Source organism: Schistocerca nitens, chromosome 8, assembly GCF_023898315.1.
Source record: "Schistocerca nitens isolate TAMUIC-IGC-003100 chromosome 8, iqSchNite1.1, whole genome shotgun sequence".
NCBI classification, from domain to species: Eukaryota; Metazoa; Arthropoda; class Insecta; order Orthoptera; family Acrididae; genus Schistocerca; species Schistocerca nitens.
The window spans coordinates 479,742,876-479,756,664 of NC_064621.1; the positions used below are offsets into that span (position 1 = coordinate 479,742,876).

At 42.4% G+C, this 13,789-nt stretch overlaps 1 protein-coding gene across 1 annotated transcript in view; it reads right to left on the reverse strand.

Moving 5' to 3' along the window:
• Nucleotides 1-13,789, reverse strand: part of LOC126199624 (luciferin sulfotransferase-like) — a 46,933-nt gene that overhangs the window by 15,493 nt on the left and 17,651 nt on the right. Inside the window, exon 4 of the mRNA XM_049936550.1 lies at nucleotides 10,381-10,501. Within this exon, the coding sequence (XP_049792507.1) occupies nucleotides 10,381-10,501 (121 nt within the window). The remainder of the gene's footprint in view (nucleotides 1-10,380; nucleotides 10,502-13,789) is intronic.

The window sequence follows — 13,789 nt, forward strand, 5'->3', positions numbered from 1 at the left end:
TTTGCTCAGAAGCCGACTCGAAGCTCAAATATTTGTGAAAACATACTTGGCTTCTTAGCAACAAATAATCCTAATCGAATAGTGTGCGTTATGACGGATGCAGAGATTAGTGGTGATACTGAAATCCGAATATTCAAATCCACCAAAAACAATCGTTCATTTAATAGAACAGATAATAATTCTCTTGACGCCTTCCTAAGAAACAGTCTCCACGCTTTCCAAACTAACTATGTAAACACAGTACAGATGTGACTTGGAATCAACAAAATAGTACGGACAGCAACTGAGAGATACAGAATATGCCAAATAAATTAATAAGATATGGTACTGATCGCCAATTGTACACAAAACATGTCAGAATACTGTTGCAGAAACAACAACAAAAAAATAGATACCATATTTGGAAGAACGCTAAATCTCAGGGACTATCGCTGTTTCACTGCAGCTCGAAATTCAGAGCGGAATTCAACGTGAAATGCTTATAGTAGTTTCTACATCGAAACTCTGTCTCGAAAACTGGTAGAAAATCCAGAGACTCTATTCGTATGTAAAGTACCCCAGCGGCGAGGCACGATCAATCCCTTCATTCCGCGATAGCAATAATAATGCAATCGACGATAGTGCCACTAAAACGCACAGTTATTAAACGCGGTTGGTTAAACGAAATTCCTTTACGAAAGAAGAAATCCATATTTCAGAATTCGAAACAAGAAGTGTCCCTCATCAGAAGCCTAGGGGTAGATATCCTCGACGTATGGAAGTACCTTAAATAAAGGCAAGTCATTTGGTCCAAATTATATACGTTACTTTCCTTTCAGAGTATGCTGACACAATAGCCCCTTACTTAGTAATCATATAACTCGAAAAAAACGATGTACTGATAAATAGAACGGATCCAGAAAATATCATCTTGTGAAAAACAATGAGCTCTTTATCCACACGATGTAATGAGTGCTATCGACAGCGGATCTCAAATTGATCTACATTTCTAAGAGTAGCAGAAAACTTTCGACACAGTTCTCATAAGCGACTTCTAATCAAAGTGCGTGCCTGTGTGCCTGGGTTCTTACCTGTAAAAAATGTCACAGTAGTAACTGACGGATAGTAATGAGTAAAACGGAAGTGGTACCTGGCACTCCCAACGAAGTGTTATAGGCCCTCTGACGTTTCCTAATCTCTATAAATCATTTAAGGGACATTCTGAACAGGCCCCTTAGATTGTTTCCAGATGATATTGTCATCTACAGTCTAGTAAAGTCACCAGAAGATGAAAACCAATTGCAATGTGATTTAGACAAGATATCTGTATTGTGCAAAAAGTGGCAATTACACCAAGTCAGGGCCGGCAACGGCGTGCCAAATTTCATGCGAGCGCGAGTTTGCGGACCCGGTACGGGCCTGCCTGGCTTGTGTCGGTTTTGCTCGGTCCTTCTCGGTAGTAGCCGAAGCAGCGCGACGTTTCGTTGACTATTGTGGTCCGGCATTTTTCGGTCGGCACAACTCGCCTCACTTCGGCAGAATCGCGAAATCAGCGCTGTTTACCACTTGGAGTTTCTTCGCGGTATGAAGGACGTCTACGGGTCCGGTGACTGTTTACACAGCGATCTCATCGGAACATGCATTTAAGAATGAATGGGAGTGACAGCGGACAGGGATGAGAATTCGCATAAGCGACGGTACTGATTTTTGTTACGAAACGACGCTATAGTATCATGCAGATAGAATTTAAACTTTTAGATGACAATGAAAGAGCAAGAAATTACTACGATGGACAGACGGGATTCATTGTTCTGTACATCAAGAAGCGCTTTGCGCTAGATTTAGAGGCATGGAGCACACGAAGAAATTGGTGGTGCGAATAAAATAATATCATTCAATCGTAAAAAAGCTGTTTTTTACTAACCAGTTGATAGTTCAGTATCATTTCTTCATTAACGCCCGAGTGTTTAATGGCGACCTCTGGAACTATCAGTTGGCCAGTTAAAACTATGTCTTTTTTTACGACTTATTGATAGTAACTGTAAGGTTCTTTGGTTCCTTCCATGAAATTCTTTACTTCCAGATTCTCTCTGTGTTAATGTGTGTTTTTGTCTTAGTATTCGTTCGTTTATCTCTGGTATTTTTATAGAAATTAAAATTTTTAACGGTTGTTTTATTTTTATTCTGATGTCATAAACAACATTGTATGCTTAGAAGATATTTTTGAGTCGTGTATGGTTTTATTTAAGGTTCCCTTGGACACCTTTATAGACTATTTCAATTTAAATTTATAAGTTAATGTGTTTGCCCTGTAGCCCTTCGACATTTGTGACACATTGTTCGCGAAAGCTATTTCTTCGGCCTCGCCATAATTTGCAATTATTTTATTAATGCTGTTATATTTATTTTATCTCGCTATTATGAGCATTCATCTTACATTATTATATTTTCTGTGTACTTTTAACTGTTATTAGCAGTTTCCGTTAGTTCTTTTCAGTTTCGTAAATGTCCTGTTATAAGCGACATCGCATATATTTTAATAAATTTTAAATTGTTGACATTAAGAAATGCAGTTAATGTATCCTGTTACATTTGAGTCTGTACTAGCGTGACATGTCCGGTCGCACGCCTCACATCTCTTTCTTGTGCTGGGTGGAGTTGCTTAGCCGATTGTTTTCTACTTTGCGTCTTTATATTGTACGCGTGGCTATTTACTGTCTAAATCGTGCTACGAATGCATTAATACACATAAGGTACCCTACTGGTCTAGTATTTTACCTGCTTTAGATTGACGTTTCTCCCAACAATCAATATTTATCTTGGTTAATTTTACGTTTCACTTTTACTTCCCATTTAGTTCCTTAACGTATTTGATGAGACATTTGACGACCGTATGTTATATCCAGGGGCTTCTTATTCGTATTTGATGTTCTTCCGCGTCAACTGAGAGATCAAGGCTATTCTAATACATTTTAACGTGTCTATGCATATATATTGTATTTACCATTCTGTCATATTAATTTTTTGTTCGATTTTCTCCAGATAATCTGATGATGCTATACAAGAAAGAAACGCGTAATTACTGTCAACAAAAAATATTGCAAGCGAAACCGGTTACATTTAATAATATTAACAACCGGTTGCTACGTCAGACATCCAGAATGGAGTAGAGCCAATATTATTAGTAAAATTAATTTTTTTTATATCTTGTATAGGTGAGCCAGCTACAAAGCGGCGTCTTTTGGATGAGGCTCAGCAACAGCAAAGTTTCACCTGTATGTGACAACCAGGGCGACTGTCGAAATATTGTGTCAAACTGAATCGAATACCCGACTGCAAACCCGGGTAGAGTACTCAAGTTACTCCGCCAGAAAGTTTACTGTCACAGTATTCAGACCTACTCACAAGCTTGCATTGATCTGTTACTCCATCTTTTCCTGGAGATTTTATGGAACTAAATAAAACTGTCATCTGCAAATCGGAGGGAGAGTCAGGCAGCCGTTTCTACGTATTCCCACTTCATCGCAGTCCCTACGAATTCCTCTCCAACGCGAACCTTTCCATCTTCCTACGTCTTCAGTTATATGCTGGATGTATTCAAATCTCTGCCTTTCTCTCCAGTTGTTACCCTCTACAACTCCTTCTAGTGACATCCAGAGTTATTATCTGTCTTAACAAATGTTCTACCATCCTATCCCTCCTTCCTTTGGTAAGGGAGGCTATCGTTGTGCGTGCTTGTCTATTTATGTTCTCCTTGCCTCATCCGTGAAGTGTTATTTGGCTTCGAAGTAGCAGAATTTCTTAACTTAGTCTACTTCGTGGTCACTGATTTTGATGTTAATACACTCCTGGAAATGGAAAAAAGAACACATTGACAACGGTGTGTCAGACCCACCATACTTGCTCCGGACACTGCGAGAGGGCTGTACAAGCAATGATCACACGCACGGCACAGCGGACACACCAGGAACCGCGGTGTTGGCCGTCGAATGGCGCTAGCTGCGCAGCATTTGTGCACCGCCGCCGTCAGTGTCAGCCAGTTTGCCGTGGCATACGGAGCTCCATCGCAGTCTTTAACACTGGTAGCATGCCGCGACAGCGTGGACGTGAACCGTATGTGCAGTTGACGGACTTTGAGCGAGGGTGTATAGTGGGCATGCGGGAGGCCGGGAGGACGTACCGCCGAATAACTCAACACGTGGGGCGTGAGGTCTCCACAGTACATCGATGTTGTCGCCAGTGGTCGGCGGAAGGTGTACGTGCCCGTCGACCTGGGACCGGACCGCAGCGACGCACGGATGCACGCCAAGACCGTAGGATCCTACGCAGTGCCGTAGGGGACCGCACCGCCACTTCCCAGCAAATTAGGGACACTGTTGCTCCTGGGGTATCGGCGAGGACCATTCGCAACCGTCTCCATGAAGCTGGGCTACGGTCCCGCACACCGTTAGGCCGTCTTCCGCTCACGCCCCAACATCGTGCAGCCCGCCTCCAGTGGTGTCGCGACAGGCGTGAATGGAGGGACGAATGGAGACGTGTCGTCTTCAGCGATGAGAGTCGCTTCTGCCTTGGTGCCAATGATGGTCGTATGCGTGTTTGGCGCCGTGCAGGTGAGCGCCACAATCAGGACTGCATACGACCGAGGCACACAGGGCCAACACCCGGCATCATGGTGTGGGGAGCGATCTCCTACACTGGCCGTACACCACTGGTGATCGTCGAGGGGACACTGAATAGTGCACGGTACATCCAAACCGTCATCGAACCCATCGTTCTACCATTCCTAGACCGGCAAGGGAACTTGCTGTTCCAACAGGACAATGCACGTCCGCATGTATCCCGTGCCACCCAACGTGCTCTAGAAGGTGTAAGTCAACTACCCTGGCCAGCAAGATCTCCGGATCTGTCCCCCATTGAGCATGTTTGGGACTGGATGAAGCGTCGTCTCACGCGGTCTGCACGTCCAGCACGAACGCTGGTCCAACTGAGGCGCCAGGTGGAAATGGCATGGCAAGCCGTTCCACAGGACTACATCCAGCATCTCTACGATCGTCTCCATGGGAGAATAGCAGCCTGCATTGCTGCGAAAGGTGGATATACACTGTACTAGTGCCGACATTGTGCATGCTCTGTTGCCTGTGTCTATGTGCCTGTGGTTCTGTCAGTGTGATCATGTGATGTATCTGAACCCCAGGAATGTGTCAATAAAGTTTCCCCTTCCTGGGACAATGAATTCACGGTGTTCTTATTTCAATTTCCAGGAGTGTATTTCTGCTACTCCTCATTACTTTCGTCTTTCTTCGATTCACTCTCAATCCATAGTGTGTCATCAGTAGGCTGTTTATTCCATTCAACACGCTCTATAATTTTATCTCACTTTCACTGAGGACGTCAGTGTCGTCAGCGAATCTTATCATTCTTTTCACCCTGAGTTTTAAGCCGTTCATGAACGATCTTTTATTAACATCATTGCTTCTTAAAAATGACGAGTGCAAGCAAACAATTTTCTAGATCTGTGTCAAAAATGCAAACTGATAGTCTCCTGAGTAGTAACTGCCATAAAACGGAGGTAGAATGCCCAGACATTTGCTACTCGTGTATATCCAAATTGAAAAATGCAAACGAAATCATCGCAAGGTGCAAGGCAAAACTTCAAACAAACGAATCTGAGAGTGCAAATCAAAACAAATACACTGAATGTATTAATTTATGACGATAAATGGCAATAAAAGCATTAGAGATTAATGATACTAAGTTAACAGTGAAGCACTTATTGAATAATTTTCATGAAATAGGAAACTTAAAACTGTGAGTGGTGAGTTTAACGAACCATGTTAACGAGTTTCACAGAAGTTTAACAGAAAATAGAAACCGTGTGTGTAGTGTCTGGGACCCAGTTTCTACTATTACTCCTGCTACCTGTATAATATTACCAGCACATCAAGTTAGTAAATTCAGTGTGCTTGAAAAGAATGATCCTGCCAATAATGTAATACCTCCATCGAAGAAGTGAGTCACGTAACTCTCGTTAGTCCTATTCCTGAGTGTAGCTCGTGAATCTAGGACCTTTGTCAGGTTGGATAAATAGGAAAGATACAGAAGATCCGAAGAAATTAGGTGGCGAGTTCCATCACGGGATCGTTTAGTCAGTAAGGGAGTGTTACAGAGAGGCTCAGTAAACTAACTCCAGAGGCAGACGCTACAACAGGGGCATTGTACGTGTGTAGAGGTTCACTAATGAAATTCCAGGAGCGCACGTTGCGGGGAGAGACGAGCAACATACTACCTCCTCCCAGACACGTCTCGCCAAATGACCACAACGAGAAAAGCAAAGAAGTCAGAGCTCACACGGAGGTTTACCTACGCCCATTACTTACAAGGTCCATTCGCAACTGGAGCAGGGAAAGGGAGAAATAATGGTGATACCACAGATACCCTCCACCACTCACCATAATGTGGGTTGTAGACTACAGATGTAGACGTAGATTCCAGCTGACTATCTACACGTTAAGGTCTAATAATGGTGATACCACAGATACCCTCCACCACTCTCCATAATGTGGGTTGTAGACTACAGATGTAGACGTAGATTCCAGCTGACTATCTACACGTTAAGGTCTCAACACGACTCCCACGGAGACCGTTAAGCAAGTAGCTGTCGCACCGAGAAGCGCTGGAGTTATCAGCGACTGCTGACCGCTGTCCGCTGTCCCACCGTAACACATTGCTTGCCCTCTGACCAGCGCTGCAAATGGGAAGATGGATCCCACTCTGCATCACTCCACACACACTGCTTACGTGCATAACGATAAACAAAGTGACTTTGATAGCGCGAATGTTCCCGCGATGCTGAATAAGGGACATTTGAAAATACTGCGCCGGCCGTTGTGGCCGAGCGCTGTTCTCGGCGTTTCAGTCTGAAACCGCGCTGCTGCTATGGTCGTAAGTTGGAATCCTGTATCGGGCATGGATGTGTGTGATGTCCTTAGGTTAGTTAGATTTTAGTAGTTCTAAGCCTAGGGGACTGATGAACTCAGATGTTAAGTCCCATAGTGCTCAGAGCCATTTGAACTATTTTTTTGAAAATACTGCTGTTTGTTAACTTCATAAATCATCTGCCTTGAATACCAGTCAGTAGTTTCATGGTGCTATAATAGTGTTGATATTCTATCTCCTAGACCTATAGTACTACATCACTACATTGCCTCTGTGACACCATGTAGTACTACTACAGCGTTCTACTTCCTAGACGCCATGTAGTCGTATCATCGAGTTCTGCTTCTTAGACACTGTGTAGTCCTGCTACAGTGTTTTTCTTGTTGGACACCAAGTTGTGCTATTATCGCGCACTGCTGCTTGGGCACAAAGAAGAACTTTGTTAGTGCTTTACTTCTTAGGCACCAAGTACAACTGTGCTAGTGTACTACTTGTTAGAAAACATTTAGTCATACTATAGTGCTCTGCTTCTTACACATCACGTAGAGCAATGTTAGGGCTCTACTTCAAAGACAGCATGAAGTCCTACAACAGTGCTCCGTTTCTTAGACATCATGTAAAACTGCAGTAGCTTTTCAGACACTCTGTAGAACTACGTTAGCGTTCTGCTTTTGAGACACCACGTAGTCCTGTTATAGTGTTCTGCTTCTTATACACCACGTAGTTCTACGATAGTACTCTAACTTTTAAACACCGTGTAGTCTTACTATAGTGGTCCATTTCCTAGGCATAACAGCGCTCTACTTCTTAGACGCCATGTAGTCCTACTATACGAGTAATGCTCTACTTCTCAGATATCATGTAATCCTACTTCGCTGTCCTAGTTCTTACCTAGGCAATAAACCAGCTCCTACAGCTAAAACAATAAAAATGATTTCAAAATACCGTGGTGTGTCTGTTCTGACATCTATCAATGACATTTATCGGTAAAATTCTGCACTTGTTTCGGTGTTTGAAAGTTAACGGATGTAAAGGCAGCAGAAGCACAAGTGACTGATGAAACAATACTACGTACCTACAATTACGACGAGAGTTGTAAATGAGGTGTTATATGTCAAAATATGAAACATTTGCTTGAAACGTTATATGTTAACTCATGCAATGAGGGCAGGGATTCCTCAAAACAGAAGTTTTGGAATATAACAGTTCGTGGCGGAAGAGATAGGGATAATGTGATACCTATGACCTTTGATTTCGGACTACCACAGCGTGGACATACTGAAAAGATTGTAGCCCGCTGTTTTTTTTTTTTTTTTTAATCATGTCATTGAAACTCATTTACGATGCGATGGATAAGAGATCAATGTGTGAACACCTTCATTTGGGAAATATGACTGTGAGAGTGACAATAGTAGAAAAAAACACTTTTCTGAAAAGAGAAACACATCAGTACATCAGTACCTAATATAAGTTGTAGTCATAGAAATTACTGTATTATCTGAGGTGTAGCCTGTTGAGGGATCGTTCGTAAATCAAGAGCCAGGAACCAGTCACAGAACAGGATACCGACACTACTGAACTGAATGGAAGGGCTATAAATAATTAGATAGTAGATATATTTAATAATCGTTACACAAATATAGTAGAAGGTATAGTGAGAAAGATTTCACGAGAAAAAACACAACAGAGAGCTGAAAAACTAAATCTCATAAAATTCAATCATGTCAATGTATCACCAATTTCTCCTCCTGAAATTAAGAAAATTACACATTCTCTCTTAAATATAAGCTCATCTGGTTCTGCCGACCGGTAGTGGCCGAGCGGTTCTAGGCGCTTCAGTCTGGAACCTCGCCATCGCTACGGTCGCAGGTTCGAATCCTGCCTCGGGCATGGATGTGTGTATGTCCTTAGGTTAGTTAGGTTTAAGTAGTTCTAAATTCTAGGGAACTGATGACCTCAGATGTTAAGTCCCATAATGCTCAGAGCCATTTGAACCATCTGAATCGTCTCGTTCTGATGATGTTTCCAATAGAGTGCTAAAGATTTGTTCCCATATAATAAACCCAGAATTACCTGAAATATGTATTTTTCAGAGAGAATGCCGTTGTCAAACCGCTACTTAAGGAAGGTGATAGGAGAGACGTCAATAACCACCGACCTTTTTCACTGCAAACATAATTTTACAAAATTTTTGCGAATCAGATTTATTCTAGAAATTTATCTCGCCGTAGCAACAACAATATCCTCAGAAAATCATAGTCTGGGTATCAGAAGAGTTGCTCTACTGAGAAGGCCATTTACGTTTTCAAATTGTTCAAATGGCTCTCGGCACTATGGGACTTAACTTCTGAGGTTATCAGTCCCCTAGAACTTAGACTTACTTAAACCTAATTAACCTAAGGACATCACACACATCAATGCCCGAGGCAGGATTCGAACCTGCGACCGTAGTAGTCGCGCGGTTCCAGATTGACGAGCCTAGAACCTCTCGGTCACTCCGGCCGGCAATAATCAGGGGAAGTGGCAACAAAACGACTGTTCAATTTGGTGTGTAGAATGTATGCGACTGGCGGTAAACAATCTAACTTCCGGAAAAAATATCATCCACACAATTCTGAAGACTTCAAGAGCTCACACGTGCGAGAATTATCACACAGTCAGCTTAACAGCCCATGTATCCAAGTTGCTGATAAGAAAAACTTAGAGAAGACTGGAAAAGAAAATTGGAAACGTGTTAGATGACGCTCAGTTTGGCTTTATGAAAGGTCAAGGTTCGAGACAGACAGTTGAGCTTCATAGTGGAAATGATCTTCGGTCTAATATCCAACAAGAAGAATTAGTTCTTTTTGCACATGACACTAGTATTGTAATCAATCTGAGCATACGTAGAAAAAGAGAAGAAATGGTAAACAATGTGCTTAATAGTATCATTGACAGGTTTTCTGGGAATGCTCTCACCCAATTTTAAAAGGACACAATATATTCAGTTTTTCCCATCTAGGGGTACTAAACCAGTTACAAGTGTAACATATGGTAAGGACATAATAAATAGAGTGGAAAGTTCAAAATTCTTAAATGTCAGTATCTCCAACAGCCATGTCACTAAGATGTGATTTTATTTTATTTTGACGACAATCAGTTTCGGCATTCCACTATGGCATCTTCAGGCCCCATATGCATCTCTCAAAATAAACGATAATGCCATACACTACCATATATCTCTGGGTTTCGCGAATTCAAGCCGTTTCACAAGTGGTTCGCTCGGAAACTTAGTACCAAAAGTTGTTATGTATAGGGAGACCAAAGCTTGATTACATAAGCAGGTTAGCTGGTTGTAGGGTGCATTAGTTATACAGTGTGCAGAACTGCATCAAACCTGTCTTTGGACTGAAGACCACATCAACAATCTGATTTGATTAATTTCATCGTTGAGCTCTAACAAGTCATATCGCGAGGTTTACTTACCAACATCCGCGAGAAAACACTCGAGGAACTCATCCAGCGAGAGACTAATTCCGTGAACGAGACGATTGAAGTAGTAATAGGAGGTGGCGGCGTCCGTAGGACTTCTGGCAACGTATATGATCTGGAAAACAGAGACACTTTGCAGTACATGACGGAGGATATATCGTACCAGTATTACCGTTTTTCTCACCTTTTACGTTTGCATATCGAGCACAAATAATTGGTGTGAAGTTTGTCGCAGCAGAGAAATTCGTGGCGGGCCGCATCAAAACAGTCAGAAGATTGTGACTCAAAAAAAATATATATATATATATATATATATATATATATATATATATATCCTCATAATCGCTAAGCAAGATATACAGGGGTTGTCAAAAATACGGAAATCCACAAAATTACATTACAGTGCTTAATACGGTACAGGAAACCGTTGACCTTCGGAACAGCTCCCAGTCACCTCAGAATGGAAAAATATAGGTCTTGTATAGTTTACAAGGGAACCTTATTCTATGATTCCTGCAAAATAGTGGTAAGTTCAGGTAACGGTGATGTAGATGGAAGTGAATACGCACCCTTCTCTCCAACGTAGACTGCAGACGCTCAGTAATATTGAGATCTGGCGACTATGGTGGTCAGAGGAGATCCGATAACTAATTCTCGTGTTCACAAAACCAGTTTTAGACGATGAGAGCTGTATAAATAGGGGATCTATCTTCTTGGAGCATAGCATCATCTTTGGGAACAAAAATTGTACCATGAAATGGACCTATTCAGCCAAAATGGTCACATAATTGTGGGCAGTAATGCGACAGAATACCCATTGAGCCAATAGCATAACATACATGGCTGACCAGATCATCTCTGCAGTCTCTACCCTACTTTACTCTTGGGACATAAACTCGGCCAAAAGTATGAAACAAGGCTCATGCTACCAGATGACTTTCTTATTCCTTCCATGGCTCCATAGTGGCTTCAGCTCCATGTTTTTATGTTATGAGCGTTTGTATCGCTGATGAGTGCTGTTGGAATTCCAGCTCACACTGTAATTTCCTGCTTATGGAGAACAGTTCTTGATGTTTTGGTGCTCACAGGGCTCGCGAGTGTGACACTCGGTTCTGCGGTGACTTTGGTAGCTGCCGTTCTCTTATTTTTCGCCATGAGCTTCCTCAGTGACCATCTCTCACAATCACTCAGACATCCGACCACGTTGAGACTGCGGATGGTGGTTTTCTGCTTTCCCTGTATACGGTATAAACTCTGGATATGGTGCCTCTTGAAACAAAAAGTCTGGTTATCTTGGTTACAGAAGCATCCATCATATGAGCACCAGCAACCTGCCCACGGTTGAGTTCACTCACGACTGTACTTACCACTGTTGTGACTACGACTGGCAGTTCCAACGTACTGAAGATGTTTCGCAAGTGCCGCTCATGAATAAACAGAACAGTCAATCTGCAGGCTCGGCTAGTTTGCTCAAGCATGTATTTCTTGCGACCTTTCTCCCTTTTTATCCAAACCCCGTACAAGTTTTCTATTCTTCTTCCCTGGTACCGATTTTACGACGACATCCAATTGCGTGCCGCTTCTTACACGACTCAGCTTCCTGAAAACGTTTACCACTAGCGCTGTAGTCAGATGATATCGGTTGGTTTGTTCTTTTATGTAGGCATTATGTTGATCTATGCACATTTAAGCAGTGGAAATTTTACATTCCCCTACGATCGTCAAACGGCGATAGATTCCTGTTCACAACATCGACGGCGACGAATGGGATAGTGCTGCTGACACTAATAGACCGTTTGTTTATATCGAGAATATTGGAGGTGCTACTACGCTTCATTGTGGCGCACCCTACATTCCTTTCGCGTCTCTTTATCCATGTAGCCCGGTGTAAGATAGTTCTAGTAGCCAAATATCCTTCAAGGCAACGACATCTCCGCGGATATACCTCGTATGATGGTATCGTGTTTAGCTGTCGAGGACACAGCGTCGAAAACCTTTCGTAAATCTAGAAAGACTAAATCTGCCTATTTATCTACATCTATCGTTTCCCAGACTTCTGTATGAATAATAATATGCCCCAGGAAACTGCAACAGACGTGCCCTAACGATGTTAATCTGTGACTCTGTGCATCGGACCTATAACCCTTTTGGCACACAGAAGAATCCTTAGCCGTTTTCCATTTAAACGTGACTGAAGTTGCTCAAGCGATTCTAGACAAAAAGAATTCTAATGGTACCCAACAGCAGCCTTAATTTGAGGAGAAATTTCTGAGAAAGTACTTTCGGAGCGCAGCATTGTATGGTAGTGCATCATGGACTGACAAGACTGGATTTGAAGGGAATGGGAGCGTCTGAGATGTGTTGCTTGCGGGCTTTCATATAATGAAATGCGGAAAGAAGGTGGTGTGGTGGCCCTCAACTACATACCCTCCGAATCAGAGTTGAAATATTAAAAGTTTTGGCTGGTTTAGTTGTCTAGGGGCTGGGATACGTAGTTGCCGCATTACAGGCCAAATACTGCTGAGTCTATAGTATACGATAAGAATACACACATGAATCGAATGATCGAAGGTTCCTATCACTCGGCAATCGCGAATACGACGTGGAAATTTATAAATAAAAGATTGCAATAAATAAAATCTGCAGGTACTATCTTAACGACTTTAAATGATGAGTACGATAGTAGAAGTGCTTTTGGAAATGTGGTATATTTTTGCAAAACAGTTATTGCTGTCGATGATCCAGCAATTAAATGAAATATAAGTTGAATAACAGGGAAGCAATAGATTCCTACTGCACGTAAATAGTTATGAACGACAACGCATACTACATATTCACTGTAGAAACCTCGGAAATCTCACAAGTTCACAAGTCCGCACTCCGAAGTATTTCTATCTCTCGCGACCACGCGCAAACCGCTCCACACTCCAAGTCTCTCTCGCGACCATCGCGTCCAGAACTTCCCGTGTCCTGTGCCGTACTTTCCCTCGCGCCGCACTCTTCCAAGCTACCTCATGTCCTCTGCGGAAACGATGCTCCTCCCCAACCGCCATACATCTCTCTTAGTAACGAGCGCTATGATTGGCTAGAGCGCTCCCTCCCTGTCTCCAAGCCAAAGTACCCACACAAACATAATCAAACACATTCGAAATACTGGATTTACATTTGAATAACTTGAAATTAAATAAATATTCCTAATGCTGGACCATCAACACGTTCTAACACACATTATTAAATACATAAACAAATTAAATAAACATATATAAAGCTTTACTGTATGACTAAATGATGATGGCGTCCTCTTGGGTAAAATATTCCGGAGGTAAAATAGTCCCCCATTCGGATCTCCGGGCGGGGACTACTCAAGATGACGTCGTTATCAGGAGAAAGAAAACTGGCGTTC